The sequence below is a fragment of the Oncorhynchus tshawytscha genome, linkage group LG30 (genome assembly GCF_018296145.1).
Source record: "Oncorhynchus tshawytscha isolate Ot180627B linkage group LG30, Otsh_v2.0, whole genome shotgun sequence".
Taxonomy (NCBI): Eukaryota; Metazoa; Chordata; class Actinopteri; order Salmoniformes; family Salmonidae; genus Oncorhynchus; species Oncorhynchus tshawytscha.
Genome location: NC_056458.1, coordinates 38,478,062 through 38,498,406, shown reverse-complemented (window position 1 = coordinate 38,498,406; position 20,345 = coordinate 38,478,062). Strand labels below are relative to the sequence as shown.

Sequence of the window (20,345 nt, the reverse complement as noted above, 5' to 3'; positions counted from 1 at the left end):
AAAAAAAGTAAGACAATTCAGATTTGTGCTTTTGAGACCTGAGTACAAACCAATTGGTTCCCTTTGATTGCAATCTATGTGTGCTATTGTGTTAGAATTGAGATCACACCATCCAAGACAATACAGTAGAGACAAGGTCTGCAAACATTATTTAGCTGTCTGTTACTGTAGTAACCACTGTTTAAAATGCATACTGTATTAATATCCCTTTTGATCTCACATAGCACTTTAAGTCTGTGAGTGTTTTGTATTCTCGTTTTACGTGACCATCTTCTACATTCACATATTGCTTTAAATGCCTGAGATGGACTAATATAACATTGCCTATTATCTGAAGGTGATATCAATGAGTTCATGATCTCATTTGGACTATATCCTGACTGTGCTTTTGTTCCCCACAGCCACCTACACCAGAAGATCTGTCCATCGTGTGCTTCACCAGTGGTACCACAGGTATCTCCATCTAGCCACCAGATAAACTATAGCACACCAAAGTGTCTTATTCTTACAAGCTGATCAAATTGAATCAAATGTTATTAGTCACATGTGCCGAATACAACAGGTGTAGACCTTACAGTGAAATGCTTACTTACGAGCCCCTAACCGACAGTGCAGTTTAAAAAAATATGGATAAGAATAAGAGATGAAAGTAACAAGTAATTAAAGAGCAGCAGTAAAAAAATAACAATATATACAGGGGGGTGCCGGTACAGAGTCAATGTGCTGGGGCACCGGTTAGTTGAGGTAGTATGTACATGTAGGTAGAGTTAATTAAAGTGACTATGCATAGATGACAACAGAGAGTGGCAGTGGTGTGGAGAGAGGGGGGGGCAATACTGATCACAATATTGATGTGTATTAACACAGTAATGCAGTATCTGAAGAGTTCCTCCACAATCCCTGGTTCAAGTCCAACACTGACGGTAGCTTTGGTCTGTTTCAGGACAACTTTATGAAGCGTGTCTATTGTTTCTCTCATTGTGTGTGACAGATTATTAACAGGAAGAGGCCTCCCTCTGACCACTTAAAGCCTATGCCATGTATCAGGGTTGAAATGGTACAGTAATGGTCATGGTAGGGCCCTTATTAACAGTGAGACTTCAGAGGGAAAGGAAGTTCAAGGGTTTTTTCTGCATCAAAAGGGGCTTAGTTGGTGGGCGTGGCAGGAGGGCATGGCAATGGGCGTGGTCAGCCCGTAGGCATGGCAATGGGCGTGGTCGGCCCATCGGCATGGCAATGGGCGTGGTCGGCCCGTCGGCATGGCTGAATTTTACAGAACATTTTAGACGCCCCAATTTTCTGAAATTCTACACAATTCTCTATGGAGCTGAGAGAAAATGTTTCGGTTTTAAAGCTAGTTTCATGTGATACTACATATTCTGTAATGGTGCTAAGAAAAAAGGTTTCAGTTTTAAAACGAATTTCCTGCAATTCTATGCATTTTGGCAAATGTTACTTTGCTAAAACATTATAACAAATACTGTCAATACTGTTAAATTGTTCATTGGGTAACACTTTACATTAAGTTGCCCCTATTACCATGTACTGTAACTAACACAGTAATAACTGCATTAGCAATATAGTAGTTACATACTGTAGGTGTTACTATGTAATTACATGGTAATAAGGTTGTAGCACTATCAGATATTACACAATTGGAACAAGGAATGTGTAATCACACATCCACTTGCTGAAGGTTGATTCAGATGTATAACTACTGATGTTATTACACATGTTCTTGTACCACTATGTAACTACTGTTTTGTAATTACACATTTTAAAGTCACCTGTGAATTACCATGTTAATAACTCAAACCAAACTCTGTCCTTGTTACATGTACCAGGGTTGGGGAGTAACTGATTACATGTAACCCGTTACATGTAAGGGATTACAAAAAAACTTTAACTGTAATCTGTTACGTTACCAGCAAAATATTGTAATCAGATTACCGATACTTTTGAAAAACTAGATGATTACTTTGAGGATTACTTTTAAATTCAGAAAGGATGTTTGACACTTTGTTTTTATCAATGACATTCAAATCAGCATTGAAAAAAAGGCGCAGGTTTAAGTTTGTTCCACCTGAGTGAGTCTGACCACAAGTCAGAGACCAATATGATGACACACCAAATGTGTTTGATGGATCGCGGGAAAAGAGCAAGAATAGGCTTTTGTATGCTACAGTCCAAGCTATGTCTTCCAATGGTGCGACTGCTGCCGGCATCCAAAGATAATTTGAATAATTTGAATAAACGCTTGGTGGTAAGGATGACAGTAGTAGTGTAGTCTACGGTGATACGGATATCACTTATTATTGACATCTACATAGTGCATTGATGTGAATCACACTGCTGCTCTCTCATTTAACTATTTGCGCCTCATTGTGGTTGTTGTGGATGGCTGTTCACAAATCTAAATGTGTATTTGAACCCAATAATGGTTGAATTCAAGAGGTTTAAGCTGCCTCTCAACCATTGTTTTTGAAACCAGTGGACAGCCATTGAAAAATGGGCTCTTGCAACAGCTGATCCCAGCCTATGAGCAATAAAAACCCTACTTTTATTCTAATCTAATTCATGCTGATAAAAAAAATCCATAGGCGTAATGGACACATGCTGAAACTTGCAAACTTTTGATAGACTTAAAGGGGCAATCTGTAGTTGCTACACCCATTTTTGGACTTAGAAATGATATATACAGAACCAGTCAGAAGTTTGGACACACCTACTCATTCCAGGGTTTTTCTTTATTTTACTATTTTATACATTGTAGAATAATGGTGAAGACATCACAACTACGAAATAACACATAAGGAATCATGTAGAAACCAAAAAAGTGTTCAACAAATCAAAATATATTTTAGATTTTATGTTCTTCAAAGTAGCCACCCTTTGCCTTGATGACAGCTTTGCACACTCTTGGCAAAGCATGCCTTTCCATGAGCGCAGCATTTATTTTTTAACTTGAATCAATGAGCCCAATCAGTCCTCCATTACAACAAAATCATAAACATCAGAGTAGGGCTGGCTAATAAGTTTTTAGTTTTGGGGTCATGCTCAGGTAAAACAATTTGTCTAATCTATACTCCCATATTTCCAAGTCCTATTCTTGAAGATCAAGGGGTATAACATTTATTGGAATGACTGGAATTCTGATAGACTTTGGTTTTTAATGTAAATATACAATTGAATCATATTATTATATGTAGTAGAAAGAGATGGGTTAGACGAAGCCAACATAACCAACCCATAAAGTAACATTTAACATCCATATATGGCCAAATTTGTTAACTTTAACATTGATTTATCCTGCAATAAATGTCATTCAATTGGTAACATACATTTTTGTCTTCTTCTAATGCCTCTTAAGGGGGAAGTAATCTAAAAATAACAGCATGCAATCCGATTACATTACTGAGTTACGTTACTCATTACATTTTCAGACAGGTAACTTGTAACTGTAACGGATCACATTTTAGAAAGTAACCTACCCAACCCTGCATATAACTACAAGATGCCACAACCATTGAATCCACATATAATGCCAGGGTTGATAAAAAGGCTAGGACCTGGTAACAACAATTGTAACAAGCCACACCCTGTCATAAACTATTGGTCATATTACATTTGTTTATTTCTATGTTATGACCTGGCTCAAAGGCTACATATACCGAATCAAGTGTGATACAAGAACAATGTAGTTACATAAGATATACTTTTAATTATCCTGTACCTACCCAGGAGCAAGCAACTTAATGTAAAGTGAAACCCAGTAGGGTATAACATTTATAATTACTATCTAGTTACAATGTAACAACCTTTGCAGACAATAGACAACAACCTTGTTACCATGTAATTTACAAAGTAACAGCTACGTAACTACTATGTTACTTGAGTTATTACTGTGGAGTTACATAGTAATAGGGGCAACAATGTAAGGCGCTTGGTAATTTTATTACGGTCTGGCCACAAATACAGTCATATAGAATACCCTGGTATTTCCACACATGTAACCACAGCTTTAGTCACAAGCAGCCCACTGCAATCATGGAAAGAGTGCCATCTGTTGGTCTTTCAGTGTAACTTCCATCAGCCAGTATGTGTTTTGCCATGGTGGATGTCTCCCCTGGTGCACCTGTTACACGCCTGCCCTGAGGCCAATCTAAACTCCTGTCTCTCTGAGTGTGTGTGTTCCAAAGGCTGTTACAGGGTTATTCAACTCAGGTTACTCCCACTATGGCAAAGCAAAACACATACTGTTCATGTGTAGCCTGAAAAACAAGTGCCACAATGATAATTATTTTCGTTCCTAGGCTGCTAACTTGTTTTTCCGGATATATATATATCTAACCTTGTTGTTTTCCATCGATTGATACTGGATGGGTCCCAAAAGGAAACCCGTTTCCATATACAGTCATGGGTGTACACTTTTTACCATAGTCCTAAGTATTGCACTATAAGGGAACAGCGCGCTATCCATTGTTGAGAGCAGGTGGAGGAGGAGTCCATTGATTTTGTTGCACTGTTTTCTGTCCCTCTCCTACATAGGAAACCCAAAGGGAGTCATGCTGACACACGGGAATGTTGTGGCTGATTTCTCAGGCTTCCTCAAAGTGACAGATGTAAGTTTGATCGGACTATGGTATAGCTGACCCTTTATGTGGAGGAAATTTCCCTTGTACAGTATTTATCTTGAGTAGGTGCTACATTTCCCATTTATGTAACTATATTAGATGTAAGACTCACTAAAGTGCTTCAAGTCCCATATCTTACATGGGACAATAACAAGATGGAAATGTACAATGCACAAATGTATTTGTTTTTGTGTGCTTGTGTATAATATCTGTTTCTCATTAAGATCATGTTTGACAGTTGAGTGGTGAGAAACAAATCCCACTGGGCACAGAAGTCAATTCAACATCTATTCTGCATTGGTTCAATGTAATTTCGTTGAAATGATGTGGAAACAACGTTGATTCAACCATTGTGTACCCGATGGGGCGGTTCTAATCCCCTGCTAACCACTTTTCCTCTTCATCATGCCACAGAAAGTAATATTCCCAAACCAAGACGACGTTCTTATCTCCTTCCTGCCTCTGGCGCACATGTTTGAAAGACTCATCCAGGTAATTTCTCAAACAAAGCCCACACTAAGCTTTCATCTGTATAACTGTTGGTATGGGTGTTGCTCCTCTTTGTGTGTGTGTGTGTGTGTGTGTGTGTGTGTGTGTGTGTGTGTGTGTGTGTGTACACATGTACCTGTATTTTCAGACATGTAGGATCTTGGCGATTACCCTTGTCCTTGGCTGTTATTGACCTGGTTATCTGCGGTTGGATTTCATTGTGACATTATATTATTATATAGGCATATCATCTGCTTGCTCTGGATAAGCTGGCTCATACAGTCATGGGTGTGCATTATTTCTGCCGGTTCTAACAGCTTCGCCCCCACAGGAAACTTGAGCCCTGCTGTTAACCCCCCACGCTGCCTCTAGCTTGGGATGCATTCTAAATTGCATCCTATCCCCTATATACTGAACTACTTTCGACCAAAAGTAGTGTACTACAAAGGGAATAGGGTGTTATTTAAATCGCAGGCTTGGTCTGTTGTTTCCGATAGCTGTGGTTCCACAGCTCGTGTTTTCAGTCCCTAACTACTGATTTTGGATCAGTCCCATATGTATTATTTTGAATAACTACTATGAGTTAAACAACAAAGCTGGCACTGGATCAGCTTCAGTACTGAAGGGGTAAAGCAACCATACAGGTTCAACCGAGGTTCTTTCCTTGTTAGTGTGTAAGACACAGACACAGGAAACCACCTCTCTTCCCCTCCAACACAAGCAGGCACATACTTCATGTTCACAAGAATGCACACACCCAGACACTGTTAATATATGTGACTTTTATTTAACTAATGTAAACGCCTTTAAGTTCATCCTCAAAAGGAACGACCCATGTTCTCCTTGTAGAACTCGTTGAATAGGCTTTTCCATATACAGTAAGTTTTATGGTCCCTGCCAGTGCGCTCCAGTCTATTATGCAAATCATGTCTTTCAACACGTGAAAGAAAAAAAGGCAGTCCCTGCAGAGCCTGTCCTCATCATGACCTCAAAAACAGGAACTGTTCCAAAGATCTGTGTGAATTGTGGTACTTTCAAGACAACTCAGAAACTCTGAACCTCCGAGTTAAAATCAATATATTTTTTTGCGTCAAGTTTCCTGTTTGTCAATTCTGATATTTTGCAAGTGGGAAAGTCGGAGCCCTAGTTTCCAAGTGGACATTTTAGAGTTTTCGAGTTCCGAGTTGTCTTGAAAGCGGCATTAGGCCAGATCTATGCATCTGAATTACAATAAGTGCTTTTTGACAGTTGTAACTGTTAGGTTCTTTCCCCAGTCTGTGGTGTATTGTCACGGTGGCCGGATCGGTTTCTTCCAAGGCGACATCCGCCTGTTGTCTGATGACATGAAGGCCTTAAGGCCCACCATCTTCCCTGTGGTACCTCGACTGCTCAATCGCATGTACGACAAGGTGAGAGAACCAGCCTTTACACCCCCCCCCCTACACACACACCTCCCTTCATTTTTCATATCTTATATCAACTCACCCCCTCTCTTGAATGTCTATGTGTGTACTCTACAGATATTCAGCCAGGCCAACACCCCATTGAAGCGTTGGCTGCTGAACTTTGCAGCTAAGAGAAAAGGGGCAGAGGTCAGCAGGGGGATCATCCGCATGGACAGCCTGTGGGATAAGATATTCTTCAGTAAGATACAGGTATCCACCTCCCCTCCTCCATTCCTTCTCTTCTCCTCCTGCCTATGAGTGGCCTGATATGGTGCCCCCGCACATTGGCTACCCGGACTATCTGCATTGTGCCCCGCCACCCACCAACCCCTCTTCTACGCTACTGCTACTCTCTGTTTATCATATATGTATAGTCACTTTAACCATATCTACATGTACATACTACCTCAATTAGCCTGACTTACCGGTGCCGGTTTATAGCCTCGCTTCGGTTATTTTTCACTGTTGTTTTTATTTCTTTACTTATCCATTGTTCACCTAATACCTATTTTTTACTTAAAAATCACACTGTTGTTTAGGGCCTGTATGTAAGCATTTCACTGTAAGGTCTACTACACCTGTTGTTTTCGGCGCACGTGACAAATAAACTTTGATTTGATTTGCTGTGTGTGTACAGGCAATAAAATGGGAATATGCACTGTGACCCGTGGAAGTGTTGCTAGGCAGGCAGGATGCACTGTATTTCAACAACACAGACTGCATTCCTGGTGTGTTGTGGGAGTTTGGGTTGTGTAATAATATTGTGTTCTGTTGGCAGGCCAGCCTGGGTGGGAGGTTACGCATGATTGTAACTGGAGCTGCGCCGGCCTCCCCCACTGTACTGGGGTTTCTCAGGGCTGCACTGGGTTGTCAGGTAAGTGATGCACACGTGAATGCGCGCACACAAACACACACACACACACACACATGGTGGATAAACACACACATGCAGCTGCATGCATAAGCATACACATGCGCACACACACGCACATGTGTTGACAAACACACAAATGCATGCAGCCACACATGGAAACGAGGTCACACAGACAAACCATCAGACTGATCATATCACATCCTGCTAACATCCTGTCTGTCCTGGCTGTCTGTAGGTGTATGAGGCGTATGGCCAGACAGAGTGTACTGCTGGTTGTACTTTCACCACTCCTGGAGACTGGACCTCAGGTGAGCTTATCTCTCCTCGCCCCTCTCCTCAACGCTCTTCCCTTCTCCTCTCTCCCCACTCCTTTCTTCTCTTCTCCTCTCTCCCCCACTCCTTTCTTCTCTTCTCCTCTCTCCCCCACTCCTTTCTTCTCTTCTCCTCTCTCCCCCACTCCTTTCTTCTCTTCTCCTCTCTCCCCCACTCCTTTCTTCTCTTCTCCTCTCTCCCCCACTCCTTTCTTCTCTTCTTCTCTCTCCCCCACTCCTTTCTTCTCTTCTCCTCTCTCCCCCACTCCTTTCTTCTCTTCTCCTCTCTCCCCCACTCCTTTCTTCTCTTCTCCTCTCTCCCCCACTCCTTTCTTCTCTTCTCCTCTCTCCCCCACTCCTTTCTTCTCTTCTCCTCTCTCCCCCACTCCTTTCTTCTCTTCTCCTCTCTCCCCCACTCCTTTCTTCTCTTCTCCTCTCTCCCCCACTCCTTTCTTCTCTTCTTCTCTCTCCCCCACTCCTTTCTTCTCTTCTCCTCTCTCTCCCCCACTCCTTTCTTCTCTTCTCTCTCTCTCCCCCACTCCTTTCTTCTCTTCTCCTCTCTCCCCCACTCCTTTCTTCTCTTCTCCTCTCTCCTTTCTTCTCTTCTCCTCTCTCCCCCACTCCTTTCTTCTCTTCTCCTCTCTCCTTTCTTCTCTTCTCCTCTCTCTCCCACTCCTTTCTTCTCTTCTCCTCTCTTCTCCTTTCTTCTCCTCTTTTACTTGTCTCCTCTTCTACTCCACTTCAACCGGTCAACAGCTGTTCCACTCCCAGTACACCCAAGTGGTGCACTATACATAGGGAGCCATTTGGAACCCACCCCTACATTAGGCCAGGGAGCAAGAGTACCTTTATGACATCAGAGTACAGTCGGCTCTAGCCCATGCCTGTTTAAAAACGTTATACTTCACCACTGGGGTGAAAGTCTAAGAGGTTTTACAACGGTGGAAACACAAGCCCACAGAGATAACACGCTGTGTATTGGGGACACATTATAGTGTGACTGAGTATAGCTGCTGCTGACTGATGCCAACATCAACAAGGCCCTCCATGTCCTGAGGAGATGGGGTTATGAGTCAGTGTCACTTGCTTTCAGCGGAAGGACCACCGCAACGTGAAATATTTTACTGTGAACACTACAGCTGAAGCGAACTCTTTCCTCCGCCGCACGTAAGTGTTTTCAACTTCAGACTCAAACAAACAAACACAAGCTTTGAGGTTCTCACTGTTTTTAGCTCTGTGGCTTCCGGCTGGCTGCACGTTTTAGGGCCACAACCATTTCCCCTCTGTAATGTGTGAGAATAGGGGCAACTAGTCGGGAGGCTTAATTGTAGTTGGGTCAAAAACCTTTGGATCACAGCCAGTATTTACCCACGTACTCTGCTGTGCTACAAAACACTGGCAGTTGCAGTATTTCAACCCAAGCATGCAACAGACACTTTATTGTCTCGGTGAAACAGCCATGGCCAAAGGTTACACTGGAAATATATTGAGCTGCAGTACATTTGAATGGATGCTAGAGCAGCTCTAACACCTGACCCACCCATCAGCCCACTGAATCATCGGTTATGTCCCAAATGGCAACCTATTTCCTATATAGTGCGCTACTTTTGACCAGAGCCCTATGGGAATAGGGTCCCCTATGGTTCCTGGTCAAAAGCTGTGCACTATATAAGGAATAAGGTGTGATTTGGAATGCAGCCATAATCTCCTGTCTTCCTGGAAATGTCATTACTTATTACATATTATTTCATGATGCAGACTTTGCCAGGTCTAGCATAAATTTCCAGCCCAAGGACCACTCAAAACCCACCCACAAGGCCTGAAAACTAGCCCAAAATGTTGTTGTTTTTTCAGCAAGAGAGGAGTTGTTAAATAGGTGTCTCCATAATGACAATCTAGATACAACTGGTAAAAAAAGCAAATTGACTGAGAACACGTTCTCATTTACAGCAACGACCTGGGGAATAGTTACAGGGGAGAGGAGGGGGATGACTGAGAACACATTCTCATTTACAGCAACGACCTGGGGAATAATTACAGGGGAGAGGAGGGGGATGACTGAGAACACATTCTCATTTACAGCAACGACCTGGGGAATAGTTACAGGGGAGAGGAGGGGGATGACTGAGAACACATTCTCATTTACAGCAACGACCTGGGGAATAGTTACAGGGGAGAGGAGGGGGATGACTGAGAACACATTCTCATTTACAGCAACGACCTGGGGAATAGTTACAGGGGAGAGGAGGGGGATGACTGAGAACACCTTCTCATTTACAGCAACGACCTGGGGAATAGTTACAGGGGAGAGGAGGGGGATGACTGAGAACACCTTCTCATTTACAGCAACGACCTGGGGAATAGTTACAGGGGAGAGGAGGGGGATGACTGAGAACACCTTCTCATTTACAGCAACGACCTGGGGAATAATTACAGGGGTGAGGAGGGGAATGAATGAGCCAATTGGAAGCTGGGGATGATTTGGTGGTTATGATAGTATGAGGGTCAGACTGGGTATTTAGCCAGGACACCAGGGTTATCACCCCTACTCGTACGAGTAGTGCCATAGTGTCTTTAGTGACCACAGAAAGTCAGGAAACTAATTTAACGTCCCATCTGAAAAACAGCACCCTACACAGGGCAATGTTCCCAATAAAATATATATTTTTGTGATCTTGATCAAGTGTTTGTAAGCTACTCTTCTATAGGCCCTGCGCAGTATACTCTTCGACACTATAAAAACTATTTGGAACTAGCTAGTGCTGTTATTCGTTTGTTGTCCTCACATGACTTGTCATGAAGTGCTGCTCTCCTGTCACTTGTGACTCAGCTGCCTGCTGCAGCGCTCTCTCAACACACGGCCCTCCCCATCCCTCGATCCCTCCCTCTCTATCACTCTCTCAGCAACAGCCTGCCTCACTACCTGATTATCAATAGCAGCAGGTCACAGTGAAATAAATAGATTAAAAAAATACACAAAAAATTGAAATACCATAGAAATACCATGGCAGCGGCAGTGCTACTTAGAAGTAGCGCAAAAACCTGCAACCCCCAAACCAATACATTTTCCCCTGCGACATTGTTTTCAAAGGACTTCAATTTTCAGGAAAACCATGGACATGGCAACCCCGATCAGTACACTCTCTTAATAAGGCCCTGTGCTCTTACAGTTCCTGTCACGCCCTGGTCGAAGTATTTTGTGTTTATCTTTATTTATTTGGTCAGGCCAGGGTGTGGCATGGGTTTTTGTATGTGGTGTGTATATATGGGGGATTGTAGCTAGTGGGGTGTTCTAGATAAGTCTATGGCTGTCTGAAGTGGTTCTCAATCAGAGGCAGGTGTTTATCGTTGTCTCTGATTGGGAACCATATTTAGGCAGCCATATTCTTTGAGTTTGGTGTGGGTGATTGTCCTGAGTGTCTTTGGTCCTGTCTCTGTGTTAGTTTACGCAAGTATAGGCTGGTTCGGTTTTCGTTACGTTATTTGTTTCATAGTGTTTGTATTTAGTTTCGTGTTACGTTTGTTGAATAAACATGGATCGCAATCTACACGCTGCATTTTGGTCCGACTCTCCTTCACCACAAAAGAACCGTTACAGTTCCTGGGCAGTGGGGCAGCCTGCTGTTGGTTTGGAATCAGACACAACTGAATGTGTGGATGACATTCAGGGATCTCAGTGGGGAATAACAATTTCACATCGTCACACACCCTAGAATTGGGCTTTGGCTTTGTGCCTTGCAATGTTTTTAAGTTTAGCAAGTATGGATAAAGGAATGACTTCTCTAACTATTGTGCAGGCCTGATTGTCAAACAATACACATTTTTGCGTATTTCCACTAAAATATGCACATTTGAGTTGTAAAGGTAATATAGTCATGATTAAGGAACATTTGTATTGTGTCAAATTAAAATATTATTCAACTGCTCCCCCTACTGGTTTGATTCTATATTTCAGTATTTTCAGCTTCACATTGGAGTTTTGGCCTGACTGTATAAATGCATACTTTTTGGTGGCAGCCAAATCCACCAAATGAAGATGTGACTCCACAGCTGTCTGCATACTAGGTTTTTTTCTCATACTTCTCCATGGTTTGATGGCTAAATCTAGGTCATGTGGGGGCACCATTGCCATGTAACCTCATCAAGCTGGTGGATGTGGCTGAGAAGAACTACTTTGCACGCAAGGGAGAAGGAGAGGTGAGTTCAATAAAGCATCAAGGACATTTTAGGGTAATCCCTATTTGAACATGGTCCCAGACAGTTGATCACTGAGGCTATGTAAGCGTCAGTCGATGTGATAGTTGGGTGCTGAACACATTCTCTTTAATTCTCACTCTGTGGCTGTCTCCCTCTCTCTGATCATCCATTAGGTGTGTGTGAAAGGACCCAATGTTTTCAAGGGCTACCTCAAAGACCCTGAGAGGACTGCTGAAACCCTGGACACAGACGGTTGGCTCCACACCGGAGACATAGGGAGATGGTTACCTGTACGTACACATGCTTGTTTATGACCCTTCCCTTAAATACATTTCCTCAAACATCTATTTGCCTTCCTTGTGTTATATACCCTCAATATTAGGGCCAAATCCTAACTTGACATTCACAACTATTTCAATTCAAATGTAAGGTATGGGCCTATTTTTTATGTCTGCCCTCCACTCCTCAGAACGGTACACTGAAGATCATTGACAGGAAGAAGCACATCTTTAAGCTGGCCCAGGGAGAGTACATCTCCCCTGAGAAGATAGAGAACATTTACATCCGCTGTGAGCCTGTGACCCAGCTCTACGTCCATGGTGACAGCCTACAGGTGATCTCCCTAACCACTTGGTTGTTATCACGTGACAGCCGATGGTAAAGAGTCATTTGGCCATTATCATTAAAGTTGGGCAAAACCACTGGAACACAGTTAGACATTAGCCCTATAAAAATCTGTCAGTTTAGGCTAGAATTCACTGCGTACACTCTTCCACATCTGCGATGAAAGGTGGCAAGCGATGTTTGTCAGACCGTGAGGCATCCCGAAAATTAGTCTTCTCACAAAATTGGATAACACTTTACTTGACACCCAGTGTCATAACACATTATGATACAGTCATAACCATGTCATAAGATGTCATAACAGCTGACAACTTGTCATAAGTCATAATGGTCTATATTGCATTATTTTATCACTGGTTATGACACCAACAAAAGAGTGACAGAACCCACAAAACATGCACCTCTGTTGCTTATGACTAGGATGAATGCAGGGGCAGATTTCAGGTACAAGAAACCCTCTTTTTGACTGATATAAGGTCATGTACATGATAGGCCTATCTGGCTTACATGATTATGATGGTCATAATGCATCTTGGCAGTGTCATAAATCACAAGAGCGAAGTTCACTGAACCACCACGACTAAAATTACAATTGATAGCCTTTGAGTTAGAGTATGATAATTTAAAAAAAACATGACACTGATACTGAGGTTAATTGGTAAGCTGTGGTCAAAAAATGTAGGTATCATAACAGGTGTTATGTAGGTGTCATAATCAGCCATAAAATAACACAATATATGTCACAATAAGTGTAAATATGGGTCATGACAGTGTTATGGCAAGTTATGTCAGCTAGTATGACACATTATGACATGGTTATGACCGTGTCATAACGTCTTCTAACGCTGGGTTTAAAGTAAAGTGTTACCCAAACTCGTCTGTAGCGTCTGAGTGGTTTGACCATTATTACCCCTCTATGGAAAGATGAGACTCTCCCGAACACAATGGTGTTTTCCGTTTTGCTCTACGACCCCCACGAGCGTCTTGGGACTAGTCTGAAGTCAGGACAACCGATCTGCTAACTTCTGTCTGTAGCGTCAAAACAGTTTGGACAACACACTAATATGACCCCTCTGTTGAAAGGTGAGACTCTCACAAACACAAATATGTTGTTTTGCTCTAGGATGCCCACAGGCCACACCAGACCCGTCTGAAGGTCCCCCGTACCAGTTGATTTTTTTTAATGGAAGTATACTGAACAAAATTATCAACGCAACATGTAAAGTGTTGGTCCCATGTTTTATGAGCTGAAATAAAAGATCCCAGAAATTGTCCTTATGCAAATGTATTTCTCAAAAATGTTGTGCACAGATTTGTTTACATCCCTGTTAGTGAGCATTTCTCCTTTGCCAAGATAATCCATTACAACTGACAGGTGTGACATATGAAGAAGCTGATTAAACAGCATGATCATTACACAGGTGCACCTTGTGTTGGGGACAATAAAAGGCAACTGTAAAATGTGCAGTTTTGTTAGACAACACAATGCCAAAGATGTCTCAAGTTGAGGGAGTGTGCAATTGGCATGCTGACTGCAGGAATTTCCACCAGAGCTGTTACCAGAGAATTGATTGTTAATTTCTCTACCTTAAGCCGCCTCCTATTTTACTTTAGATAATTTAGCAGTTCATCCAACCAGCCTCACAACCGCAGACCACCTGTATAGCGTTGTGTGGACGAGCGGTTTGCTGATGTCAACATTGTGAACAGAGTGCCCAACGATGGCGGTGGGGTTATGGTATGGGCAGGCATAAGCTACGGACAATGAACACAATTGCATTTATCGATGGCAATTTGAATGCACAGAGATGCCGTGACAAGATCCTGAGGCCCATTGTAAATGCCATTCATCCACCACCATCACCTCATGTTTCAGCATGATAATGCACGGCCCCATGTTGCAAGGATCTGTACACAATTCCTGGAAGCTGAAAATGTCCCAGTTCTTCCATGGCCTGCATACTCACCAGATACAGTGGGGAGAACAAGTATTTGATACACTGCCGATTTTGCAGGTTTTCCTACTTACAAAGCATGTAGAGGTCTGTAATGTTTATCATAGGTACACTTCAACTGTGAGAGATCCAGAAAAACACATTGTATGATTGTATGACATTGTATGATTTTTAAGTAATTAATTTGCATTTTATTGCATGACATAAGTATTTGATACATCAGAAAAGCAGAACTTAATATTTGGTACAGAAACCTTTGTTTGCAATTACAGAGATCATACGTTTCCTGTAGTTCTTAACCAGGTTTGCACACACTGCAGCAGGGATTTTGGCCCACTCCTCCATACAGACCTTCTCCAGATCCTTCAGGTTTCGGGGCTGTCGCTGGGCAATTCGGACATTCAGCTCCCTCCAAAGATTTTCTATTGGGTTCAGGTCTGGAGACTGGCTAGGCCACTCCAGGACCTTGAGATGCTTCTTACGGAGCCACTCCTTAGTTGCCCTGGCTGTGTGTTTCGGGTCGTTGTCATGCTGGAAGACCCAGCCACGACCCATCTTCAATGCTCTTACTGAGGGAAGGAGGTTGTTGGCCAAGATCTCGCGATACATGGCCCCATCCATCTTCCCCTTAATACGGTGCAGTCATCCTGTCCCCTTTGCAGAAAAGCATCCCCAACCTTCTCCCATTCCTCCTCTGGATCATCCAGATGGTCATTGGCAAACTTCAGACGGGCCTGGACATGCGCTGGCTTGAGCAGGGGGACCTTGCGTGCGCTGCAGGATTTTAATCCTTGACGGTGTGTTACTAATGGTTTTCTTTGAGACTGTGGTCCCAGCTCTCTTCAAGTCATTGACCAGGTCCTGCTGTGTAGTTCTGGGCTGATCCCTCACCTTCCTCATGATCATTGATGCCCCACGAGGTGAGATCTTGCATGGAGCCCCAGACCGAGGGTGATTGACCGTCATCTTGAACTTCTTCCATTTTCTAATAATTGCGCCAACAGTTGTTGCCTTCTCACCAAGCTGCTTGCCTATTGTCCTGTAGCCCATCCCAGCCTTGTGCAGGTCTACAATTTTATCCCTGATGTCCTTACACAGCTCTCTGGTCTTGGCTATTGTGGAGAGGTTGGAGTCTGTTTGATTGAGTGTGTGGACAGGTGTCTTTTATACAGGTAACGAGTTCAAACAGGTGCAGTTAATACAGGTAATGAGTGGAGAACAGGAGGACTTCTTAAAGAAAAACGAACAGGTCTGTGAGAGCCGGAATTCTTACTGGTTGGTAGGTGATCAAATACTTATGTCATGCAATAAAATGCAAATGAATGACTTAAAAATCATACAATGTGATCTTCTGGATTTTTGTTTTAGATTCCATCTGTCACAGTTGAAGTGTACCTATGATAAAAATTACAGACCTCTACATGCTTTGTAAGTAGGAAAACCTGCAAAATCGGCAGTGTATCAAATACTTGTTCTCCCCACTGTATGCCACCCATTGAGCATGTTTGGGATGCTCTGGATCAACGTGTACGACAGCGTGTTCCAGATCCCAGGAATATCCAGAAACTTCAACCAGCCATTGAAGAGGAGTCGGACAACATTCCACAGGCCACAATCAACAGCCTGAACAACTCTATGCAAAGGAGATCTGTGGCGCTGCATAAGGCACATTTTTTTTAAGGTGTCTGTGACCAACAGATGCATATCTGTATACCCAGTCATGTGACATTAGGGACTAATGAATTTATTTCAATTGACGGTTGCTCAGTAAAATCTGTGAAGTTGTTGCATGTTGCGTTTATATTTTTGTTCAATGCACATATAGGGACAATTTATTCAAAAATAAGGGGTTAAATACATGTAAAAAAAAGACAAACCTTTTCTCTTTCTTAAATCTCTCAGATATAGGACACTTCCGAACAAATTTCATTGAGATTATTTTGGGACTATCTGTTCCATGGAGTGAATCTGTTATTCAATGTGTTTATATGGGCTAATAACAGTCAGGCCAACATTTTTTTTCATCAAATAATTTTTGTAGATATTTTTTTCATACTTCAACGGCTCTTAAAATTTCAAATCAAATAGCTAAATGATCCTTGGTATGACCTTATATAGCTTAGTCGAACCACCCCTCTCCCCCGGCTTAGACTGTAATGGGTTAAAACCACAGTTTATGCTGGATACTGTTTATGTACAGATATTTTCATAGATAGTGTTAGGTGCCTCCTAAGAAGAGGTAGATGCAGGAGTCAGGAGCAGGAGAGCAAGGAATTCCAGTTTGCACAGTCCCAACCCACCAACAACAGGTGGGGAAAATCATGAAACACACGGAGGGGAAACCTCTACTCCTAAATATAGTACCCACAGTACAATGACAGAGGAAAAAACCCTGTGGCGCAAACACGCACCCCTAACAGCGCTAACAAGCACAATAAATCCCACACAAAGACGGAAGCAGAGGTTAATAAACCCACCGAAATGAACTAATAGGACACAGGTGATAACAATAACAGACAGACACAAACGAAAAGGAAAAATGGATCGGCGGCAGGTAGTAGGCCGGCGACGACGACCGCCAAGCACCGCCCGAACAGGAAGAGGAGACACCTTTGGTGGAAGTCGTGACGGATAGACACCTACTTACTTACCTACTTAGGCCTATTGAGAGAGAGAGAGAAAGAGAGAGAAAAAAATACAGAACATTTGATTATTTCTCATTTCTAAAGGTTACTTGTGTGTTTCTCTTCTAGTCCTGTCTGGTTGCCATAGTTGTTCCTGACCCAGAGACAATGCCTGCATGGGCCCTGAAGAAAGGCATGGAAGGGAGCTATCGGGACCTCTGTAAAAATACTGTATGTGATTTCAATCCCATCTTTACATTCAATGGTGTTTTCATTCTGTTTGTTGCCATGATGAAGGAGAGGCATGAAATAATCAACTATGTGCATAGATGTGAATAGATTGACGCAATCAAAAGAAAGGATTCCTGTTGCACAACATTCATGTCTAGGTACTGCGCTTTTAGAGAAAGATCATCAGATCCTCAGACCCTGAGTAAACTGATTCAAGAAAAGGAAAGGGCACCTTGTTGAACCCTTTGAGTTGTTGAATAGATCGACATAACACTTCACATGGTATTGTCTTAGAGTCATGTTATGGTGTCTTGTCTTGTGTGTGTGTATGTAAAGGTCCTGAAGAAAGCCATCATGGAAGACTTGCAGAGACTGGGCAAGGCCAGTGGCCTCCACTCGTTTGAGCAGGTGTGTGTGTGTCAATTGTAAGGTGTTCATTGGTGAGGGCAAATGACAACTCTCTGAAAGTGAATACCTAGACGATGATGACAAATAGCTGATATGCACACTTGACCTGGCAAAGGAACCTGTCTACATTCTAATGTATTCTGTCTGTCCCAAGGTGAAAAACATCCACATCCACAACGAGCAGTTCTCCATACAGAATGGCCTATTGACTCCCACACTAAAAGCGAAGAGACCCGAGCTGAGGGAGTTTTTCAAGGAGAAGATCGAAGACCTGTACGAAAACATCTCCATGTGAAACACTACCACAGAATAAACGTTTCTCAGTAACATCAGTCCTCATTTAACATTTGTCATTCACTCCCCTTCACCCCCATCCAACCACAAAACAGACTCAAACCAACCAAACAAGTTACTGACCGTGGGTCAGGAAGGAAGTATCAACTTAGCTCTTTGGACCCCCACTGACCAAGTTCTGTCTGCTGCTCCAGGGCAGCCTAGCAGTGTGTTGGGCCAGTAACCGAAAGGTTGCTGGTTTGAATACCTGAGCCGACAAGGTGAAAAATCTGTCGATGTGCCCTTGAGCAAGGCACTTAACCCTAATTTACTCCAGGGGCGCTGCACTACTATGGCTGACCCTGTGAAACAACACATTTCACCTACAGTACTCGGTATATGTGACAATACATCTGTATAATTTTTTTCCAATGTAGAGCTAAAACCAAATCAGCCTCATCTCTTATCTTGAAACGCCAGGAACAGACAGTCAACATAGCCTGCATGCTCGTCTTTCTTTTGTAGGCCTATCAAAACATTACAAAAAAATGATGCAATCTTTAAGTTTTTCTCCATGTTGTGCTCAGAGAATTTGCCTGGTAAGAACATACCGACCTCAAATAAGGGCATTGCATGCAGTGTGCCCTGCATTGCTGGGACCGTTGTTACAGGAGACTTCAAAATGAATCCTGGGCTCTTAAGGCAGTCAACAGGGGTGTAAAAACATTTTGTCTGTTGCAAAACCTTTTCCAACAAAAACAGCTTAATCAAAACGTAAAACATTTTTTCAACAAAAACTGGAGTTTTATTGGACAAATTCAGGTAGGCCCCTCCCCGTTCCATTTGTTCTGTTTGCTTCCATTTGGTTCCTAGAGTAAATGGTAAACGCTTTCCATGCAAGGCAAAACGTTTTGCAACGGAATCTGACTAATGAATACACCCCTGGTATACCAACACCGTCAACCGTCATACTGCAAGGCTTTTTCATGTAGTCGAGATCGACAAGCTCCACTCATTGACGGAGGTTAAAACAAAATGGACTGTGAAAATGTGGGTTTATGTAGTACAAATGTATAGGCTTTTGAGTTAATTTCAGTCCCAAATTATTACTATGTGGATGTACATATTAAGGACGACTAGACATAAGCATATTTAAGCAGTGGTTTGAATGGATTTTTTTGCGTGTAGTGAGATGAATTGTAACTTTATTTAATCTGTTGTCAAATGGAATCAGCACCATATCCTTGTATTGAATGAGTGCAGCAACAGGGATTAGGGGTGGGGTTGGGGCAGAGAAAAATAAAATACATTCTGGAATGATTTTAATTTATTATTTCTTTATTATTTTCCATGTCAAGTGATGCTTAAACAAACTAAAACAGAATTACCTTTGCATTGCAACATTTGGCTGGGCGATATAGACAGAAAGTGTTAAAGGCCCAGTGGAAACACAAATGTGATTTCCTGTGTTATATATATATATATATATATATTTCCACCCTGAGGTTGGAATAATACTGTGAAATTGTGAAAATTATGATAATACAATAATTTTTATTGTAAGAGCTATACGAAAGAAACGTTTGTAATTTGTTCCTGTTTTGGTGTCAGGGAATTTTGGCCTACCATGGTGACATCACCATGCAGTAAATGAGTTAATAAACCAATAAGAAAGAGTTCCAAACCTCTCTGCTAATAACTGCACATTCAGTTTTACCCTCGCCACTCAAACCTGCCCTAGACAGTCCTAGAAAAATGATTGCTTGATAAATGGCTCTTTTCTAAGAATGTATTATTATTTAAAAAATATACCACTTTCTAAAAAAATAAATCACAGTATGGTACTTAATTATTACCCTGAAATGATCTGATATTGAGATCTGCATTGGACCTTTAAAGGGATACTGTGAGATTCGGTCCTTTTGTTCTACTTGCCCAGAGTCTGATGAACTCATGGATACCATTTTTATGTCTCTGTACCCATACCCGTATGTCTCTGTACCCGTATGTCTCTGTACCCATATGTCTCTGTACCCGTATGCCTCTGTACCCGTATGTCTCTGTACTCGTATGTCTCTGTACCCGTACCCGTATGTCTCTGTACCCATATGTCTCTGTACCCGTATGTCTCTGTACCCGTATGTCTCTGTACCCGTATGTCTCTGTACCCGTATGTCTCTGTACCCGTATGTCTCCGTACCCATATGTCTCTGTACCCGTATCTCTCTGTACCCCTCTGTACCCATAGACTTCCAGTCATTGCGCTAACGCTAAAACTAG

The 20,345-nt window shown here is 42.4% G+C and overlaps 1 protein-coding gene across 3 annotated transcripts in view; it reads left to right on the top strand.

The window, feature by feature from the left end:
- LOC112228252 (long-chain-fatty-acid--CoA ligase 6) overlaps positions 1 to 19,634 on the top strand; it is a 100,189-nt gene extending 80,555 nt beyond the window's left edge. For all 3 annotated transcript variants that reach the window (XM_024393416.2, XM_024393415.2, XM_024393417.2), the window contains exons 9-21: positions 402 to 453; positions 4,549 to 4,622; positions 5,049 to 5,126; positions 6,398 to 6,532; positions 6,644 to 6,778; positions 7,347 to 7,442; positions 7,678 to 7,750; positions 11,862 to 11,950; positions 12,124 to 12,240; positions 12,420 to 12,563; positions 17,283 to 17,384; positions 17,721 to 17,792; positions 17,947 to 19,634. In XM_024393416.2, coding sequence (XP_024249184.1) covers positions 402 to 453; positions 4,549 to 4,622; positions 5,049 to 5,126; positions 6,398 to 6,532; positions 6,644 to 6,778; positions 7,347 to 7,442; positions 7,678 to 7,750; positions 11,862 to 11,950; positions 12,124 to 12,240; positions 12,420 to 12,563; positions 17,283 to 17,384; positions 17,721 to 17,792; positions 17,947 to 18,087 — 1,308 coding nt within the window. In that variant the 3' untranslated portion in view covers positions 18,088 to 19,634. The remainder of the gene's footprint in view (positions 1 to 401; positions 454 to 4,548; positions 4,623 to 5,048; positions 5,127 to 6,397; positions 6,533 to 6,643; positions 6,779 to 7,346; positions 7,443 to 7,677; positions 7,751 to 11,861; positions 11,951 to 12,123; positions 12,241 to 12,419; positions 12,564 to 17,282; positions 17,385 to 17,720; positions 17,793 to 17,946) is intronic.
- Positions 19,635 to 20,345: the final 711 nt, after the last annotated feature.